We start from the raw sequence: 21,572 nt of genomic DNA, 5'->3' as shown, positions 1-21,572 counted from the left end.
AGAGTCAGGTGTGGGGTAGAAGCATGGGTGCCTGCCCCCCACCACCTGCCCCCTTTTTGTCTCCCCCACACTCTGCTGCCCTACTACATGCCCTCTCACTACATTCTTCACTGCCTGTCCCCCAGTGGCCTGCCTCATTGCCTGTCCCTCCACCACCTGCACGTAGTGTGTGTGGGGGCGTTAATTTAAGATTATCCTCCACTAATTAGATTCTATACATGGAAAATTATAACAGTTATAAATTTGTCGTGTATAGAATCTAATTATGGGGGGGTATCTTAAATTCAGGGTTATCTTGGATTTGGGTAAATACAGTAATTTATAAATTCACTTGATGAAATTAAATTTTTAAAAATGTTTTGCGGCTTTTTTCTGAAATTCTATGAATAGGATGCAGTGAAAAAAAATTATACAGCCACATTCCTGTGTTAATGCCATAATTTTATGAGTTTTATTAATACCAAGAGGAGCTGATATAAAAGCATGTTATAGAATATTCTTCAGGGTTCCATGTAGCGTTAATGTCAATGTCGCCATGTCCAGTACTTATTGAAAGGTATTGCCTTGGCCTGCTTGTTCTATGATTAACCATTGTGTGTTGGTTCTCTCTTTCAAACACATTCATTTCTACCAATAACACTGATAGTACGCTATATATTTCAAAAAGAATTTAGAATAAGCTAGAGGAGGAGTTGGCAGTCCCTGGCAGATGTTCAGTGTGTGGCACGCAAAGGCATTTTGCTGGGTGCCCATGCCTCAGGGCTGCTTGCTGAAGGTGGCGGGGAGGCTTCAAGCAGCTGCATTGGGGCCTGCAAAGCCCTGACCCAGCTCATTGTTGGTGACAGGTACATGCATGCCATGGGGCAGACAGTGGGGAAGGGGCGTAGGCTGTGATGCCACAACAGGATTTGGGCCTCCTGTGGCTCCCTCACCATCTGCCCTTGGCATGCCAACATCTAAGTAGAAGCTGTGGGTGTTTATAGCACTCTGCCCCAAAATGTTGCTGGCCCCTGAGCTAGAGAGAGACAGAAAAATGGAGGAGGGGGAGCAATGTAGGTAATGTTATCATGTAAACTAGAACCCAGTGTATTAATACCACATTACTTTAGGGAGAAAAATGTGTGTAAGCAGAGAAGCTGGAGGTAAATGTTCCCAAAAGAGAACCTACCACTATAACAGTATCCAGGCTAACATAATATGTAGGTAGCTTAAATAATTTATTGATTTTAATGGAAAACATATGACAGCATGTGTCTGACAGCATATACATGCTATTTTGGAAAGTTTTTCAAAGAAGGTAAACATACTAAAATGAAATACCTATTTTTCCTTATGAGAGTCTTCACAGTTTGCTTATTTTGAGATTAATCACTTTTATTTTGGCTAAGCAGCTGATTAGACAAGTGCTTGGCTGTTAAGAGATTTTCTGTCATTTTGTCTGTATGAAATTCATTTCTGTTTCCCTACAGCAAAGTTTTCTTATATTCTCCTTGGAAGTTTTAAAAATATTGTCAAGGACTGTGATATTGTCTCCTTTACATATTGATTATTTCACCTGTGTTTATTTTTTTTTTTTTACCAGATCCTGGATTTGAGCATTTTAAGGTAGCAGAAAAATCCCATGGAAATTGGATCAGGCTCTACCTAGAAGGAAATAATTCAGAAGTACTCTTAAACCTTGGCAAAAAGGTCCTTAAACAATACTTAGAGGCTCTGAAGATCCTGAGTTCTTCGCTCAGCAAACAAGTGGCACAATATGATATGTATTCAATGATGGTAGGGGCTACAATAATTCTGGAGGTATGAATCCATGAATTTCTATGAAAAGGCAAGAACAGAAAGGTTAAGTTGTTGTGTTTTGTTTACTTAATACGGGCTTGGTACTCAGTAATATTGCAGACTGGTGTTTTTTGAGAAAGTAAGTATTGACTTATTTTCTCCTTGAAAGAGAGAACATGAATATTTTTAACAACAGAATTATTTTGTGCACTAAATTTAAGGAAGTTTTAGCTGTTAGTTTATTCTCTGTAACTTCAATATTTACAGGGCACATGCAGATGTGCTAGAACTATTCCTTCATCTATTAGTTTTATATTACTCATTGAAGAGAGTTGGTCTATTTAAACATGCACATTGACAGATATGCCTATACTGGTTCCTGATGGTAATAAGTTCATATCTCATTATATCAATGCACTAAAACCTTCCAGACAAATGATTAGATTTAGGAGCATTGTTTTGTGTTTGAAGGCCTAAGTCTCTCTAAATCCTGTCCCTTCTCCCATTTCTGCTCACTTCAGGGACGCATATTACAATTATAGTTAAAGGCAATAGATATAAAGATGTGTCCAAGGAATTCTGAAGCAGGAGATTAATTATTATCTAGTTTCAAAGAAGAAAGGAGGTTGGTGTCCTGCCTAGGATCACCTGTGATTCCTTGTTCTTTAATGCCATGGTCTCTCCTGCTTTCTACCTTTGGCACAGTGAATGCTGAAATATTTGGCCTCACTGAAGTCTTTGCAAATGATATATAGTTTGAGTGAAATGTTGTAGCATGTTATCATATAGTATTTTATGCTTAAGGGGTGTTTACACTCCAAAAGGGGGAATGCATGCTATCAACATGTTTTCAAAAAAACATTTATTGGAGGGAAGTAATTATTTTGTTTTGGTGTTTCGGAGGTTAATAGTAATTGGTCTTCATTAGTGAAGCCAGGCTGCTGAACTGGTCACCAGTGAGGGCTTAATATGTGCCTGCCTCAGCTTCAAATAGGTGCCACCAGGCTCTCACCAAGCTGCCACTGCCCCTGTCATTCTGGCTGTATCAGAGGTCATGACCCCATGATGCAGCCTTGCTGTCTGACCCAGCCCCAGGGGGCGGGGATAACATGGCACAGCACAGCACAGCCTGTGGTGCTTGTAACCTGGCAGCCTCAAGTGGCTTTGTGGCATGGTGCCGTAGGAGAACCTAGAGGAAGCAGAAGGTGAAGTGGGGTGCTGTGCTTCATGAGAGCACACATTTGGTGCAACATACATGTGGTGCAACATGGGAATACGCATGTGATGCCTGCTCCCATGCATGTGGTGCAACAGGATAGGGGAGCTCCTACCAGCACGTGTGCACAGTGCAGCAGAGTTGGGGAATGCCCAGCTGTACACAGTGCAGTGGGGTGAAGGAGCACCTGTTTGCCACGTGGTACATCAGAATAGGGAAGCACCCCTGTGCAATGCGACAGGGTGAGGAAGCACCTGCCTGCCTGTGCACTTGGTGCAACAGTGTAGGGGAGTGCCCATCCATCTGTCCATATTATGCAGTTTGGGGCCTGTGGCACCCTCTAGTGGAGCCCCTGCTGGTGTAGCCTGTGAGGTGTGTGGTCTAAGGCTAATTAGAAGTTGTACATCACTGAATCAAGCAGATGCCTCCTAAACATAATGGATGCATCCACATGAGCTTTCACGTGCTCTTTGCGGCACCTCAAAGCCTTTGAAGTGCCACAGAATGCATCCTATGCATATGATTTGGTTGTCTGCACTGCATTTTTGCAGCATGAAGCTAAATTTAGATACCAGGAAATGCCAGCAGCAAAAAAGCTCATGGAGAAAAAAAGTAGGGTAGTGCGCATGGCAGCAGCATGTGCTGCTCAAAACTGGAGCCTGGCCAACTGGAGCCACAGTCGTTTCCAGACAGGCTGCATGTGGCAAGATCGCTGCTGCTGCAGCTCCAGGAGGCCCCCAGGATTATAGGTAAGGTTGTTGGTGCCCAGGTGCTAGTCCCAGCCTTCCCTATACCACCCAGGGCAATTTGTCCTGTGCCAGAGCGTGCATGCAAGGGCATTCCTTGTGGAGAAGTATCAGTGGCACAAATATGTAGCACTTCTATTTGCCCTTGAGGTAACGCATGTACATGCTTGCCTGGACATACTCCATATATTTCCTTTATAGCAGAGCATGCAATCCTTGGAGCTGCTTCTAGGAAGGACTACTCAGGGAGTGGACTAGGAAGGATTAATCAGACAAGGGATTGTCAGTGTTTGCTTGTAACCTAACATATACTTATTCTTGGAATAGGGGTAAAATACTGCATCAGTTGTACAAAAAAGGTAGGATTTACAGAGATATGTTAGTGTCTTTATGTCTAACTGGGAATTATAAGCATACTAACCAATTGCCCGTCAAGAACGATGGGGGATGGGGAGGGCTGGGCATGGGGGGAGCGCTGCCACCCCCGTGCCTTGTTCCCCTGGTCCCCACCATCATAGCAGTGCTCCACACTTTGGTTGTTTCACCAACCAATCAGAGTGCTCCAAGAGTGTGACTGACAGACAGGCAGGCAGACAAAGCCCTTTATTATATAAGAATTCTAATATTATAAAAGCTTTAGTCTATCTGTTCATAATGCTTTATTTGCTGTCTGATTGGCTGACTGAAACAACCAATGAGAGTGCTCCAAGAGTGTTCAGACAGGAGACGATGTGGCTGAGTGCTGTCATGATGGCAGGGACACAGGGGATGGAGTCGGGCGGGGGGCTATTGCAGGTGGCGGCGATGAAGCAGGGGGGGAGCGGACCTATTCCCTCCCCATCCCCAACTGCATGAGAACCGGGGGCGGGGCCAGCCATGGGGGGATGCGGAGCTGCCGGGCTCTGACAAAAGCCGGCAGGGAGGGGGAGGGAGGAGAGTGGGGTGGTGGGAAGAGGTTCCGGTACCCCACTGCCGCTGCTGTGCCGCAAGTACAGCCCCAAAGCAGGGGAGGAAATGGCCCCAGGCCTGAAGTGGCAGGGGTGAGGGTGGGGGGAGTGGGCCCATTTGCCCTCTCCCGTGACTGGATGAGAAGCAGGGGCAGGGCTGAACGCAGGACTCTGTCTTTGCCTGCCATGATGGCAGGGAGTGTGCCACTGTTGCTGGGCTACAATAAAAGCCAACAGGGAGGGGGAGGTGGGGGCATGGTGATGGTGCCCCGCTGCTGGTGCCGCCGCTGCTGGGCCTTGCCAACAGCTGGGAGAGTGGGGAGGGGAGGCAGGGGGATGGGTGAATAGGCCTGGACCTGAAGCTTGGTGGTGGGGTGAAAGGGGCCCAGACTTGGGGGGAGCAGGGGAGCACGACGAGACCCGAAGCACAGGTAGGGGGGGAGCAGGGGCCAGACATGGGTGTCTCTCTCTCTCTCTTTCTCTGCCCCCCCATCATTCTTGATGGACAATTGGCTAGTTACAATATAAATGTTAGCTGATTGTATCAATTTATTAAAAATAAGGAGAAGAGATGGGATATGTGGTACAGTGGTGTAGTGCACTTACTTTTGTGTTAAGTTTTGCCTTAAAAACCCAACAAATTTGATTTCACTCTACTCCTAATACAGTTTCTGCACATTTCAGACCATCTTATATTTTGGCATGAGCTTCTTTTTTCTGCTCATCAGTGTTGTGCTGGAGTAGCAGAAATTGTATTGGTTAGAGTTCAACTCCGCTAACTCAATTTTGTGAGTGGACACTTACAATTCTGCCCATACCATGCATGGGTTGGTCCGTATTTTGCCAGTTGCTCACTGCTTTACTCAAGGAGTTCATATACTGTTAAAAAAACAAAACCAAGAAATCAGAATAACAAAACAGAAAGGAAGGAAGGGAACAAGTTATATGTAAAATATACTAGAACATTTCCTGCCCCTTTAATGTTCTTGAAAGCTACTTCATGCATCATACCATATTTTTGCAGTGGAAACTCTGTACACAGACAACTAGCAGGATCTAGTCCTTTGTGCAACAGTATGTATGTAACCTCAAAAAGACTAACAAATGGCAGTATGTTCTTAATTCTGCAGTTAAACTTGACATACAGCTGCCTGGTGTGGTCTGTAACACCTACTTTAAAGGTTTTTCTATAAATAATATGTACTAGTACCAGTGAATAGAAATAATGTCCTCTATTTTTATGTGAATACTTAATGGATACTCTTTAATCCAATCCTGCAGAGATATCACAAGTTCTTTCAGCACTTGGGTCCCCACCCAAGTGGGGATTATGCTGACTACAGGAGAGTGGGGTGGGGAGGGGGGAAAGAGGAGTCTTACCTTCCTGGGCTCACCTCATGTGAGTGACAGCTGCAACTGCTGCTGTCTTAGCATCAGGCTCAGGCTGCTACCAATGAGGGACAGGCAGTGGTGTGGGCTCCCTGGGGGCTGCTCTTGGTACCCTGTTTGTCCCAACCGCTGGGGGCAAGGAGGTGCCTCCCATAGCAAAGCTTCTCAAAGGTGGAAGAGTAATCTACACCAGTCCAAATACCCTGCTGGGCATGGAGCTATACTTGCCCATCTCTTGTGGCTGGGCTGCACCTGGCTTGGTAGAGACTCTGAGGGCAGGGAGTCATACGGGTACCGCCTTTAAGTTGGCACCTGGGACTGGTATCCTGCTTGCCCTGCCCTAGTTACATTACTGTAGTCCTGAATCCACTTTGACTAGCCCAGTAATTGTACTTTTTCTTCTAGGTTCTATTTCTGCTCTTGCTTAGTCTTCCAAAAGCACTGAGCAGTAAGGCTGAATTTGAAGTGCCACTTTCGTCTGCCCTGTTCTCTCTGCTGTTTTACCTGATATGTCTGATGCTCTGCGCAGTTCATGTAATTGTATGCACATCAGCAGAAAGTTTGTGCTATTTCTGCAGTATTTCATGGTTAATGGCAGTTGGAGTGATGATGCTGATTTCTGCACTGATGTGCATAATTTTATCTGCCCTTGGAAAGATATTTATGAATAATAAACTTCCAGCAAAGGTGAGACCACTTACCAAGAAGTATAATTTTATCTTTTGCTTTTTCTGATGCATTAACCAGCAGAGTTTTGTATCTGAAGTTCCTGGTATATAGGAGTTAAAGGTATAGTATAACTTTAATTTGCTTAATTAATGGAATTGAAGTGTGATATATTCTGATACATTCACTCTGCTATCATACTGATTGCTGCAATGAAGATCATAAAAAGTGTTCATTTTCATATTACTTTAAGCTAGGTTCTAATTAGTGTAATTTATTTTGCATTTGATTAGCTATATCAGAAACAATTATACAACACAGTTTTTTATGGTGTTACACTATGACATGGTTGCAACTGAAGCAATGTGGATGATATGAAAACACTGTGCACTGAACATAAACACCTATTTTCCCCAAGTACTTAAAACATTTTCCCAAAGTACCTTTCATAAAAGCTGTACTGTTTCATATAGACAGCTCTTTAAGATTTTTCAAATTTTAAAACTGGACATGAAATGTATAAATATGATTGCTCTCCTTTATCTGATAGTAACTATCATTTTAACAAACAGTTAAAATGGAAGCTATATAATTTCCATATTGTCTTGATTGTGATCCTTAGAATGTTAAGAAATTTTGCGATGGGATGACTGGTTAGTCTTAAGTTACGTACCGGCTAAATTTAAAAAAAAAAAAGAAAGTCAGAAAAACCTAAGAGAATCAGATTTTTAATATCCTCTTCTTTCCCACTGTGAAATAGCAGTGAATATTTCTAAAAGACTCATGCATATAACCAGCCTGCAACTATCCCCCCTAGCCCAGCACTAAACTTTTTTCTGAAACATGCACCCATGTTAAAATTAGCTTAACTTATTGGTGCCAACCAGAACTCTGTTTTGTTAGAAATAGTAAAAAAGGAATCAATTAATAAACATCAGTTGATAGATGTGCTGAATAATAGGGGTGAATAATAAAGATTTTTTTGACTGATACCGATGCCTGGTTATTAATGAGCCATATCGACTGATACCAATCACCGATACGCAGCCCAGCAGCTTGGAGAGCAGTGTCCAGTTGGTAAATCTGTTCTGGGCAAGGGGTGGAGTGGAGGGAAGGGGTGTGGAGGGGGCAGATTGAGGCCCCCACGGTGAGGGAGGAAGTGGAGCTGGGGCAGGTACTGCCCGGTGGGGGGGTGGGACCGAACCATGAGTGACTTGTCCATGGGGGAGGGGAGGGCACTTCTGCCACTGTGTTTACCCCCTGGGGAGGCATAGGGGGTGTGCCTCCTGGATCTGCATGCGGGGGGAGGGTGGGCTGCCACTGTGTGTTCTGGCCCAGGGGCAGTGCCGGGCTCTTCCAGGCAGGGGGTTGGACGAGAGCTGTGCTCGGGGCAGGCGGGGCGGCGCTGGGAGGAGGGGTTCTGAGTTGGCTGTAGTTTGGCCCCTCTCCCCACCATAGCCCTGCTCCCAGTGCTGCTGCTTGCCCTGAGTGCAGCCTTGGCCCAGCCCCCTGCTGGGAAGAGCCTGGCATCACCCCTGGCCTGGAGCGCACAATGGCAGTCCACCCTCGGCCTGCATGCAGATCCAGTAGCAGTGTTGGGGAGGAGGAATTCAAGACAACCTTGCAATAATTAATTTCTATACCTAGAAAAGTATAACAAATGTATAATTTTTCTATACATAGAATCTAATTATTGGGGAGTTATCTTAAATTCAGGATCGATTTAGATTCAAGTAAATACAGTGTAGCCCACACTTTTTTTGAGACTGCAAGTTTTTATTCAAATTTTCATTGGCTTTTCATTTCTCCCAATATGAAAAATAATGAATAAGGATAAACTTCCTTTGAATTTGACTTAATTGTCTTCCTAAATTAGGTGTTGGAGCTGTCCATCTTTTCTGTTTCATCCATTACTATCCATTTACACAGCACTTTGCTCATAGAAGCTATCAGTATATACATTATTTTAATAATCATTTACATATTTAACAATACCTGTTAGAACATTTTAGCATGAAAATAAAGGTGAAGGCCTACTTTGGAGTAAAAGTTCAAGAGATTTTTGAGCTGTGCAAGACCTAGCTGCATGCTAAACAGCCACTTGAGGCAAAAGTTTAAATGAAACTCCTGAATTGCACTACTCATTATTCTCATTTCAGTATTATCTGCGCCGATCTGATATCTGAGGGAAATGTGCTTCTGGAGGCACAAGTTAGAACACTGTCAAGCTCTAATTGGGGGAGCATTGTGCTAATCCTGAGTTATGGATTTGTTCTATTTGAGGCTGTTGAAGATGGCATGGTTCCCATGCACCCTAAGTTCCTTCCAGGTGCTGAAGCATCAAGTTAGAATTTACTGTGTTCTTCTCTTTTCATTGCCTGAAATTTGGTATATAGAGGGTTTATCCCTATTTCATTCACCCATCTGTAACATTTTAAGTAACTAGATCGCTCAAAAACTTCATCTGGTGAAACTGACCGCAAACAAGGTTCTTACATCACTACTTGAATTCTCTTGCTACATACCAGCTTTCTTAAAAAAAAAACAAACCCAACCTTCAGGAACCAGACTTTTAGAAAGAAACATCCTTATGCTATTAATAGATGTAGATGAAAACTAAGAGTATTCTCCTCTTCTTCAGCTCCTTTGTTAACTGTGAAGCAGGAGGGTTTGATAGTACAGTTGAGATGCCCACTGCGATTCTTGTGAATTCAAACATTTTTGACCTCATAACTCCTTTTTGCAAACATTTTTTCTCCGTTTGGTAGAATGTCCTTTGATCTTTGCATACAATTGGATATCACTGTCTAAGATAATTACTTAGAAATCTTATATAACTAAAATAATGAAGCTCTCAGTTAGGGCTGTGGGAAAGAGTGCATTGATTCTCTGTTCCTTTTGTGGCCATGCTAGGCTCCATGCTAGTTTTTAGCAACTTTGCTCATCTCCTTTAATTGTTGATTTAATTGCTGCTACTGCACGGCCATCCTGTTTTTGGGAAGGTCTTTATTCATACCCCATAGAAGACAGTTGAGGTGCCTCTTTAGTCTACTCCTGCCAATACATAAAGTGATGACTTCATTGGTCCTGTAAACTTTCCCAAGTTTACAGGACCATTTTATGGACCTCCTTATATGCCACTTATTTCTGAGGATCATTTTCTTTGTGGCAGTTGCTTTAGGTAAGCAAGGAAATGGTGGACTGTCCATGTACTGTTACATGTACTGTTCTCCAAGGATTCATAGGTTTATAGATTCACAGATTGGAAGGGGCTGGAAGGGACCCTGGAAGATCATCGCGTCAAGCCCCCTGCACCAGGCAGGAAAGACAGGTGGGGTCACATGACCCCAGGAAGATGACTGTCCAGTCTCCTCTTGAAGATTTCTAGGGTAGACAATTGCACTACCTCTGGCGGGAGTTTATTCCACAGTCTGGACACCCTGACCGTGACGATGTTTTTCCTAATGTTGAGCCTGAAATGGTCTTCCAGGAGTTTGTGGTCATTACTTCTGGTTCTCCCCGGGGGCGCCCTGGTGAACTGTTGTTCACCGAGCCCTGATGTACTCCCCTGATGTAGCGGTAAACTGCTACCAAGCCTCCTCTCAGCCTTCTCTTTTTCAGGCTGAGGATGAAGTTATGCTATGGCTTTGTCATAAAACTCAGCTAAAAATTGTATCCCATTCATTTGAACTAGATCATAATTTCAGTTAGCTTTCCCCTTGAACGTAATTTTTCATGAGCAAGAGTTAATTTAGTCACACGATATAAAAAGACCCTCAGCTACTAACTTTTTAAATAGGATAGAAGTGTTTAGGAAATTCACCATGATTTTGCAATTTATGTGGACAAAATATATTTTCAAAAGTCTGTCTGGAAAAAGTCTGTATGGTTGTCCAAGTGATTTAAAAGTTTTGTTCAGAGACTACACAACTTAGCAGAGAAACCAGTGCCTGAGGACATGAAGGAACACTCAGTGTGTTCCTAAAGCCTGTATCTGTACTGATCTGCTTTCAGCTTGAAAGTAACTTTGTTTTTCAAGTTATAAAATCACCTCACCCATGGACATGGATCACAGTTCGTTCAACTTTTGGGTTGTGGAAACATCATTTTGATGCCTTGTTTAGGATTTAACTGAAGATGTTTTCTTGAAAAAATTCTGAGAGATAATTGTAAAGAAATTAATGTGTTAAGGCTTTTTCTGATGGCTGACTATAAAAGCTGATAACTAAGTTCACAAATTTTCTGGAGATCATGATGCTGCCAGCAGTGTTAGCATCTGCTTCCTGGATGTTATTTATAGCTTCTGGTTACTACATCTTTCCAACATCTCCCCTTCCTTTGATGACACTTAGGGTGCTGAGAGATGTTAACACCCCCCCCCCCCGAAACAGCGCTTTACCAGAAGAGGAAGTTTGATCCCATTCCCCAGCATCTGTATAGATTGGGTGCTTCAGCTGGGCTTTTTCAGCTCATTCAATCAGCTTTTAGATAAAAGCATGGAAAAGCCCTGCTGAAGCGCCTAATCTATACAGACATTGGACAAGCTGGGTCAAACTAACATGATGCCTCTTCTGGCACGTGCTATGCTTGGTGTAGGGGCATGCTGAGCTGAAAGCAAAACACTGTTTTGTTTTTTTTCATGCCTGTAAGCAGCCTTAAAGTTTTTTTTAATAATGTTGCAGCCCTTTATGAACAGGGTGGGTTGATTTAAAATCAAGGCAGTTTACATCATTGATTCGGATTCAGAGATTTGGCCACCAAATCAGGACAAATCTCTGCTGAATCGAATCAGGGACTGAAGCTTCACACAGCCTTAATGTTTTCCACCAATTCAGTGGTGTCACTTTGTTCAAAACATCATCGGTAGACATGTACCATTTAAATGGTTCCCCTCCAGCCCTAAAATTTATTATGACTGGCATAACCGCGGAGTGATTTTGAGATGCCCATGTCATAGCAGCATCGTCTTCTTCAGAAGTTAGGCATCTACCTTTATATTTGGGGTTGAGAATGTTCGCAAGAAAATGAGGTGGAGTTAGTTCTTGATGCATTCACTTCTTTATTGCCTGCAGTTTACCTTTCTGGTTAGGTATTTCTTTCTTCAATGTCTCTTGAAGTGCCTTCAAAACTTCAACAGCATCAGCGATGCAGCAACAATTTCTCTGAAGTTTGTTTAAGGCTATGGATATAGGTTTCAGTATACTGAGCATATCCTGTACATTCCTCTTTAATCCAATGTTAGATATACTTTGGATGAGATACTTCCATCTATTTTATCACAGTTTTCTTCACAATTTTTTTTATGAGAATAAGCCAGTTCTTAATACATTGTTCAAAACAGTCAACCATAGAATTCCATTGAAAATCTTGAGGGAGAATTAATTTGGATCCTTCTGCTCACTTCAGTGAAGCTGAAGCAAAATGGACCAAATCCCTTTCTCTTTGATCTCCATGTATCCTAACCAATAATCCTTTTACTTTCTCCTACCCTGATTCCATTTTGATAAGGGTTGGTGTATAATGCTCCTTGACATAGAGTGCAACCCCTCCCCCTCTCTTCCTCACTGTATCCTTTCTGTATAGCGTATAGCCCTCCATGTTTACTGCCCAGTCGTGGGTAGAGTCCCACCAGGTTTCTGTTAACCCCACTAAGTCGTAAGTGTTTTCTGCAAGCAGGAGTGCTAGTTCATTCTGCTTGGTCCCCGTGCTCCTAGCATTAGTGTATAGGCACTTGAGCCCTGTGGCCGGCGCCTTTGTTGCTCGCCAGCTCTGATGCCCAATGGGCCCCTTATTGCTTACCTGTGCTGTACTGCTGTACCTCCCATGGAATGCAGGTTCCTGATGATCTCCTTCTGCCTCCCTGCCCCCCGTCTGAGATATGGAACCCCATCTTCTGTTGTCACACAGGCACATATTACTGGGTCATTGTGTACATTGCTCCACCCATCCAGGCTTAAACTGGCATATTTCCCCTCAGTATTTCTTGCACACTGTTCAGGTTCCTTCTCATACACTGTATCTAGCAACCTTCCACCAATGTCTGCTCTACCAGGTGGAGTGTAGCCTAGCCGTAAGGACTTAACCATGTCAACAAAGTGTATATTGTTAACAATGCGAAAAGGAGAATTTGTGGCAAAAATGAACCAAGCAATCTTTTCATCTATGGTGTCGTGTTGGTATTTACTGGTCCTTACTACAAACTCATCCATGGTGGTGATTTTACTGGATGATTGAAATCTTTTGCTTTCTACTGATACTTTGTTGTCTGAAATATGTTTAGTTGTGGTACTGCTGCTAAAAGTACCAACAGATGACTCTGAAGTTGTTACAGATAGACTGTTAAAGTCTCTTATGCTTAAATGGGATCCTGAAACAAAAATGATTTTTGAATAGTTGTTCGTCTTAATTCTTTTAATTCTATTATTCAGTTAATCATTTACATTTTTTCAGCAAGAATGCAGATCTGATTCCAAATTACCAAAAAAGCTAAGACTGACTGCACTTAGAGTGCGCTTAATTTTGGAGTAAGCCCCAGTGAACTCACTGGCACTTCTGTTTTTTGAGAAACAAGTATAGGGTTCCCTTGAGAAAGCTGAGTTATGCTGAAGTAAAATAGGAAATAGATTAATGGTATCACCATTATGGTTTGGGGCCATGATGTTCCAAAACAAGGGGCATGTGTTATGTAATATAATATAAGAAAATGATACTGCGGCAATTGACAACTCTAGATTTCTCTTACTGCAGCTTTCTGTACCATAAACTTGGGTGATAGATTCTAAACCTAGTTAGCTAATTAAACAAGCCATAAGGATGAGCTAAGCTAAACTTTTTTTTTCTAGCAATATCCAACATATCAAACAGCTTGGGAATGTACTTGTTAAATCACACTGTGGCAGGCACAAGGCTATGAGAAAAAACTTACCTGGAGTGGGTGAAGAGTGGAGCTGGTGAGACGCCGCGCCAAGCTGGGAACATGCTGGAAGTGAAGCTGTGGCAGAAAATTGCCGCGTCAGGGGAAAGAGAAAGAAAAAAGAACAACAGATTCTGGAGGAGCTGGAACCAGCTCCCATGCTGGTATGCGCGCACTTCATGGCAGCATGCTGGTGTGGATTTGCCAGCTGGCCCTTTGAAGCTGGGAGAAAAAGCCTGGTGGTAGGGAGACTGAAAGGACCAGAAGTGAGTTTTCCAGTGGGCCTAGAGTGGTCCAGAGCGGAGCAGAGCCCCACTGGTGGCTGCCCCAGGAAGGGGCCTCTGAATATAAGCTGAGCCCAAGAGGGCTGAAGGACCTACCTGAAAGGACGCTGTGGACTCCAGGCACCTCCAGTCAGGACTGAACTGAGCAGGAACCTAAGGAGAAAAGAAGAACCAGACATTTGAACTGCAGCAAGTACAGACGAGGAGAGAGAGGGATGATGTGGAGCAAGGTAACCTGGGGTCAGGAAGGAATTTAGGCTGGACCCGATACAGCCTGAATAACCCAGATGAGATAACGTCTGAAGCTGAACAGTGTAACTCAGCAACCCAAGCTAACTGTAACTATGCTGGACCAGACCTAGAAAACCAGGAAAATAACATTGTTGGTTGGCGTTAGGTGAGGTGTAGGGGAGGCAGAGCCCCAAATGGGAAGATGGACAGGAACATTGAAGGAAGGTACCAGGAGAGGCGGGATATACCATCTTCTTCCCAATTAAACACATTTATTCCAGCAAGACGTGGCAGGAAAGAAACCCTGAGGCTCCTCTGGAATCTAACATAGTAACAAGCTGTCCTCTCCCCAAGTGACGGCAAAGCTGGAAAAATCCATATGACTAGAGCTCACTGGTGAGCGGCACAGATTACACACGCTTATACTAAAAGGCATAGAGAGAGTCTTGAAGAATGATGCATTGCAAAGTGAATTATTTCATAGATTTCATAAACATTAGGGCTGGAAGGGACCTCGGGAGATCATCGAGTCCAGCCCCCTGCCCAAAGGCAGGAAGTCAGCTGGGGTCATAGGATCCCAGCAAGATAAGCATCCAATTTATGTCCTAACCAGTTGATCCACATTTTTTCAGACATATCCACATCATTTTTTGCCAATAAGCAGTTTTCATTATGATGTTTCATTCTTGCAGCTAGGTTCTGCATCTCCTTCTTGCACTGCTTACACTTAACACATTTTCCTTTTTTACCCAGGGAAGGAATTTTTTTCAAAATATTCCCAGATAAGGTCTCTCTCATGCCCAGAAACCATGATGGTTTTTCTGTAGCAAACGTGTGGGGGAATATAGAAAGCTGTGTGTGTACTATTGTGTCCTGGGGGTACAGTCATGGGAGAGCAAGGAGCCCTGCCCACCAGGGAACCCGGGACAAGAGGAACCCAATTGCAAAAGAAAAACCCAGTAAAAGAAGAGAACTTACCCCTTTTAGGACATCGACGATCGGAGAAAACAAAATAAAAACCCGCGTGGTTCATTAGCTGCGCTTATCTGCAGCTGGAGCTGGGTGACGTCAGCAGAAGACACCACCGGGCAGATTCAAAACCCGGCTCCGAGAGGGAATGAGTGGGGGCGCCAGGAGCAGGAGAAGCTGCAGGGATCCCCCACGCCGGGTGCACCCAGCACTGACAGAAGCAAGAAGATCTGATGCGGAGGCTGGCATTGGCACCGGCATAGTTGGAAGGAATGTCCCACGCTGGTGGCAGATGACATGGGAGCGTGGGACCCGAGGCAGCTCAGCGAAGAGCTGAGGAAGACCACTGCTGGGGCAAGGATGCAGATCCTAGTTAAGGAGATGTGCTAGGATGAGGCTAGAGTTTGGTGGAGGAAAGAGGGCTATACAGTCCAATACTCCTCTCCTTTTTCTTTTCAGTCCTTTATTTAACTGTAGTTATAGTTGGTTTGGGATTGTTCCTTTCCTTTTCTTGGTCCATTGGTTTTCTTTTCTCCCTCTTTTACTTTGATGCAGGCTCTCGCTGATTACTTTGATGTAGATAAGTCTTAAGGTGACAGTAAGGGAATTCTGGTGGAGAAAAAGGGCAGCGGTATCCTACATCTCTGGATGGAACCACCAGGCTACTGAGACACATCTCCGTGGGTAGAACATCCAGAAGCCCCTGGGTCAAGATGAAATGAAGGTTGGACTAATGAAAGCATAGGGAGCATGAAGATCTGGAATTGACATCACTGGAGGGCAAGCTGCACTAAGATCTTGAGGCTAATCTCAAGGGCTGGCGTGTGGACGGTGTAGGGGAGGTGAAGCCCCAAGTATGTACACTGGGAGGTCCTGCAACTCCAAAGGTCCCTTCAACGTGAGTCCCCACCACTGACGATCCATCCACAGTTGTGGCAGGTGAGTTTTGGGGTTTTCCCCGAAGTGACCGAGGGTCTCTTCCGGGATTGTACGAGGTCCCATAATGTCCAAAACTGGGCACACATGCTAAAGCTGTATGGGAGTGGATAATCGAACTGAGATGGGCACCTACTGAATAATGTCTTCCCTTTTTCTTTCCAGTCCACTCCACTGTTCCTTTTTACTCTGCTTCTGTTCTTTCCTATATTGTCTCTCTGTCTTTAAGACTGTCTTAACTAACTCCTCTGCCTTGCTTGGCCCAACTCTACCACCACATAAGCACAGAACAACAACAATTCTATCCAGCTTGTATTTTTGCACATGTGAGTTTAGTTTGCTGAGAAACTGAAAGCCCAGACCCTTCAAGAAGCAAGAGCTGGTAGGTAGGTTGGACAGACATTTTCATGAGATGAAAAACGAAAATGAATGCCAATGTTTGATTGGTAGGTAACTCATCATGTGAGAGTGAGACAGAGCTATTAATTCATTTTTATGAGACTGTAAGTGTAGGTTTAGCATGTTTGTGATGAGATTTAATTGTAGCTGTTACTTTTAAATGAGAGAGAAATTAAATATTTTATTGATGATTTAAAAAATTAAAAATCCAATTTTTTTTTTTTTAGATTTAAAAAAAATCATTGATTTTTTTTTTTTAATTCACCCTGTTTATGAATCCTAACAGATTTCTTAATACTGACTTCTGTTAGTGGAAAGCCTGAGCCCAAGATACTTGAGATATTAGTGGTGCTGTCTGTAGCTACCTTTTGACTTTCCTGAAAATAGGTCAAATATTTTATAAAGTGGGAGTCAGCAATAAGGCCCTTCATTAGATATATGAACAAATGATACAGTTTTTCAAGTGTTCATCATGGAGCAGTACTAGAGCCCTACTTCCATGAATAAAATGAAATACAACTTTTATGCTGAATTTTTGTGCTCTATATATTTTTCCAACTTATTTATGACAGTATCATACTGCACTTTACACTAAGAGACCTCTTCTTTCATTTGTTACCCAAAATGATGCTGGGTAGTAAATGCTTGGCTTTGAAAAATTATTCAGCGTTCCAGGAAAATCTTGTCAGGAACAAATGGGATCAGTGTTTTTCTGTTTCAGGGTAAGTTATCACAGTTGGAAATCAAGATTAGAGATACAGTGTGCTTAAGGGTTAGAATCCATGAATATGACTTCAGGAACATCACCGCTAACTTTCTTACCATCACAGTCCCAAAAAAACTCACAGACCCTACTCTACGTGACCCATGGCCTTATACCTTACTCAGGGCTGAACTCAGCTGTTGGCCCCTCTCACACCTAGGACTTTGGAGCACTAGCATGCACCTTATTCTGTGTGGGCCTCCATGTACTTCTGCCCCCTCACTGGGACCATTGAGGTCTTTCACCCTGTGGGGCTCAGATGCCTCTTACTAGGTGTGCCTGGTCCTATGCCATCGGGGTCTTTCACTCTATGAGCTCAGGTGCCTCTCTCTAGTTGTACCTGTCCCCATGCCTGTCCCTGGTTTGGGGTAACCCACCAGGCTGTGGGGGCTGGGATTTCAAGGTGCCCCTACCTGCCTTTCACTGGGGAGGCAACTAACCTGGCATTTCTGGGGAGCAACCCTGCCATGGGTGTAGCCCCTCCAGACCATCGTTCTCCAGTGGGGTGCAGTTTCAAGTCATACTCAGGACCAGGAGCCTCCTACCATCCCCATAGCTCCTGCCCTTACCTCCAAGATGTTCCTGAGGAGTAGCTCAGCTGGGTGGTGTCTTTCCAGCTACCAGCAGCAGACTGCTGCTCCAGCTCTGGGGGCCTGGGTTAAAACGGAGGCTGCTTTTCCCCCTCCTCCAATCCCAGGGCCCTCCTGGGGTCATGTGACTACCTGATCAAGGCTAACCCACACCTGCAGGCTGCTCTGAAACCTTAAAGTGGCAGGCACCAAAGGTACTCTGCCACAGTCCCCAGTGTTTGACCTTAGAGCAGTGGTCAACTACCTATGGTCTGCCATCCAGATTGGACATGTGGAAACTTTTGATTTGGTCTGCAGATGTGGGACTTTGGGGGCATTCAGTGGCAGAGATCTTCATCTGCAGGAGCATTTCCTGTGCTGCTTCAGAGATGAACAGTGACAGTGGAGTTCTAGCACTTGTCTGTCTTCCCACCTCTGACCCTGGGTGGCTCATTTTGGACCACAGCTGGAAAACAGGGCTGGCCCATCCTATCCTGTGGAACCTGTAGCCGCAGGGAGTGCAGCCAAGGGGCCCCGCAGAGATGGGTGGAGAGGCTGTGGCCCCTCCTATGTTTGGCAGTGGCTGCTGCATTTGTGGTGTAGCCCACCTACCTGCCCAGCGTGTTAGATGTTTGTTTAACTGTTCTGGCTGGAAATTCTGGCCATCACTCCTCCCCCTGCATGTGGTGTGCTGTGACATTCATTTACTGGTGTGACTGTGCCATGGGATGGTAAAGGGGGCCCCACACAAGCTGATTTGCCCTGGGTCCCACACCCTGCTATGGTCATCTCTGCCAATGGATCAGGGGCCCCAAAACTATATTTTGCAGGGGGCCCCAAAAAATTGTGGGCTGGCCCTGTTGTAAAAGGTTGCCTATCCCTGCTTTATGAAAAATGACTTTTCTGGACTATGAGCCCTACAGAAACCACGTAGTTTTGTTGACTCATCTTCCATGCTCCCCCACACCCCAACTTCACATTGATAAAAAAAATGTTAGTTTCAGTAGCAGCAGCCCATACATCCCTATTCTCTATACCTGCTAACCCAAGGATGGCAAGAGAATTGTGCATATGTAATTGAGGCCATTATTTGGCTTGCAGTCATTTTATTACTTTATTTATAGTGATGCACAAATTAAATATCCAATTTGGCTAGCAAATTCTAGGTTAGCTTTGGAAGCCTGTCTTAACACATTTGTGAATCAGATATTCTGTACTGAATTTTCTGCACACCGTGCTACTCTTTCCAAGGTGTGGACTGTCAGGAGTGTCTACTAAATTAATGAGCAATGAACATAGTCTGAAACTTGTATGATTGAGCCCTGAATATAGAATCAGCTATGTTTTCATAAAGTTTGTTCCAGAGCAGGACCTTAATTTCAATCAGGGCCCTGCTACACAGTCATATTAAAGCTGGATAGAAACTAGATATATGTTACACATTTTCAAGCACTAACTTTAAAGCTGGTTGGCTCCTTTTATAGCTGGATAGTCAGTTTTATCAAGTGATAATGACTTTGCAGGTGTGGCTGATCTAAATTTATTGTGCAATTAACCAGTTAATTGTGTGATTATTACTTTGCACTTGTGGCTGGTTTTGCTTTGCACATATGGCCAGTCTAAATTTATTGTGTGTGTACATATAATTGCATAATGTTTGTAATGTGTAGCAGGAGCTTTAGGTTTATAAGTATCAAAATCTGCATGCAGCACTGTAAAGCCATATACAAACCTTTAAAGTTGGTATTTAGTAACAAGACACAGTTGCTATTTTGAATGCTTCATGGGGGAAGGAAGGAGGTTGACCACTAAATGCTTCCTCCTCTCAGGAATAACAGGATTTGGGAAATAGGACAAGGGACAGTTTGTAGGTTCAAGAGGAAGACAGGGTTTCTGTTGTGGGGATGGGGAAGATGTCCCATAAGGAAGCAAGTCCCAATTTTCATTTGTCTACAGAAGTCTGTGTGGATTACGGTCTTTGGTGGATTAAACAGCAGAAGGCAGTGGAATTACTGCTTTTGCTCTTCTCCATCCTCCTGTTTTCCTACCTCTCACTAGCTTACCAAAAACCATGCTTGTCAAAAATAAAAATAGAAACGGCAGAAAGGGAGGAAGGAATCCAGTTTTTCACTACGTTTAGCTGCGCCCTTTCTTCTCTCCATTTTGCTCTGTCTTAAAGTCAGGGTTTCTTTTAGCTGAGTTTGTACATTTCTCAGTCCATTGGAAGCTCCTATCCTGATTGAGATCTTTAAATCCTTCCATAATGATTACCAAGGCATTCAGCAGAAGCTTCAACAAAACAACTGGCATCAGTATTAGTCCTTATGAATCTATTCAGGTCACTGGTAGCCCAGGAGACTTGCTGATGTGCAGAGGGACTGTATCATTATTAGTGCTAGTTTGCTGAAGTGACTGGCTCTGAACTAGAAGTACCTTATTGAAATGAGATGCTGAATCATCTTGGCATGGGTGTATAAGTAGTTCTGACCTTCACTTAAACTCTGTTAGCTAGGCAGGTGGGCTTGGAGCATAGACTTTTGACATTAGAAAATTCTGTGTCAGCTTGATCTTTTTCATAAAGTTGTTTAATTTCCATGATGAATAAATAACACATTGTTTTCTTTAGTGTACAGACCTTAGCTATTTTGCCAAGCGCACTTGTGCTGATAACCATGTCACAAAAATCCATACGTAAACATTTTAAATTCTGCCAAAGAGGACAAATTAAGTTGTCTTGAAACCGAGGAGGAAGTAATCTGAGGATCTGAAATTCCTTTAGTTTGTTTGGGCAAGAAGTGGTTAATGCTGGTTTCTCACTTACAGAATTTAAAGCGCACCAGTCAGAAGGCAGCAGAGTTCCTGCAGCTTAAATGTCTCTCAGTCTCATGACTTAACTCATTCATCTCTATCTCCGTGCTTTTTAACACTGTTTGGCCCTCTCCTGAGTCTATAACCAATATAGTGCCGCCGAGTGCTAAGTGTGATGATATATCTGTGAGGATAACCTACTTTGCTAACTGGACAGAGAAAGTACAAGCAAATAAACCACCCAACAGGCTCCAGTTGATTTTTATCATTTCTTTAGGCTATTTTTCACCTGTGGATTCTTATTCAGCTGAAACAGCTGAATTTTTAGCTCTGTATCTCATTACAATAGGCTGTAATTATGATTTGTAAATGCAGGCTGTGGTGTAACATGTTCTTTCACTCCCAGCTGTGTACAAAATGTCCATGCTGTTAGTATGGGTTAATACTAGCTAGATAGTTTTAATTAGCTTAAAATCCAGTCATAGGATTGGATGGGACCTCAAGGGTCATTTAATCTAGCCTCCTGTACCAATGCAGGATGTGCTGTTCCTAAGCCATCCAGGCAAATGTTTATCCAGTGTTTTATTGAAAACCTCCATTGAAGGAGATTCAAAACTTCTGTCAGCAGCTTGGTCCACTATCTTGCTGTTCTGACTGTTTTTGCGTGTTCTTCCCTCATGTTCTTCCTCTTCATGGCAGCCTTTCAAATACTTGAATACTGATATTATGTACATCCTTAATCTTCTTTTCTCCAAACTAAATATGCCTAGTTCTTGCAACCTTTCCTCATACAGTTTGCATTCCAACTCCTTTATCATCTTTGTCACTCAGTTCACGATTGTCTCTATTTTCTCTGCCTCCTGCTTAAATTGCAGAGGCCAGAACTGCACACGCAACTCTGGCTGACTTCCATCTAGCACCATGCAGAGTGGTACTCTTGCCTCTATATCATATGTA

The 21,572-nt window shown here is 43.6% G+C and overlaps 1 protein-coding gene across 4 annotated transcripts in view; it reads left to right on the top strand.

The window, feature by feature from the left end:
• PIGG (phosphatidylinositol glycan anchor biosynthesis class G (EMM blood group)) overlaps positions 1-21,572 on the top strand; it is a 184,460-nt gene that overhangs the window by 80,908 nt on the left and 81,980 nt on the right. For all 4 annotated transcript variants that reach the window (XM_090038961.1, XM_090038962.1, XM_090038958.1 and 1 more), the window contains 2 exons: positions 1,583-1,800; positions 6,483-6,764. In XM_090038961.1, the coding sequence (XP_089895087.1) occupies positions 1,583-1,800; positions 6,483-6,764 (500 nt within the window). The remainder of the gene's footprint in view (positions 1-1,582; positions 1,801-6,482; positions 6,765-21,572) is intronic.

The sequence above is a fragment of the Crocodylus siamensis genome, chromosome 3 (genome assembly GCF_052110815.1).
Source record: "Crocodylus siamensis isolate JL-2025a chromosome 3, ASM5211081v1, whole genome shotgun sequence".
Taxonomy (NCBI): Eukaryota; Metazoa; Chordata; order Crocodylia; family Crocodylidae; genus Crocodylus; species Crocodylus siamensis.
This window is presented reverse-complemented; position numbering and strand designations above follow the sequence as displayed.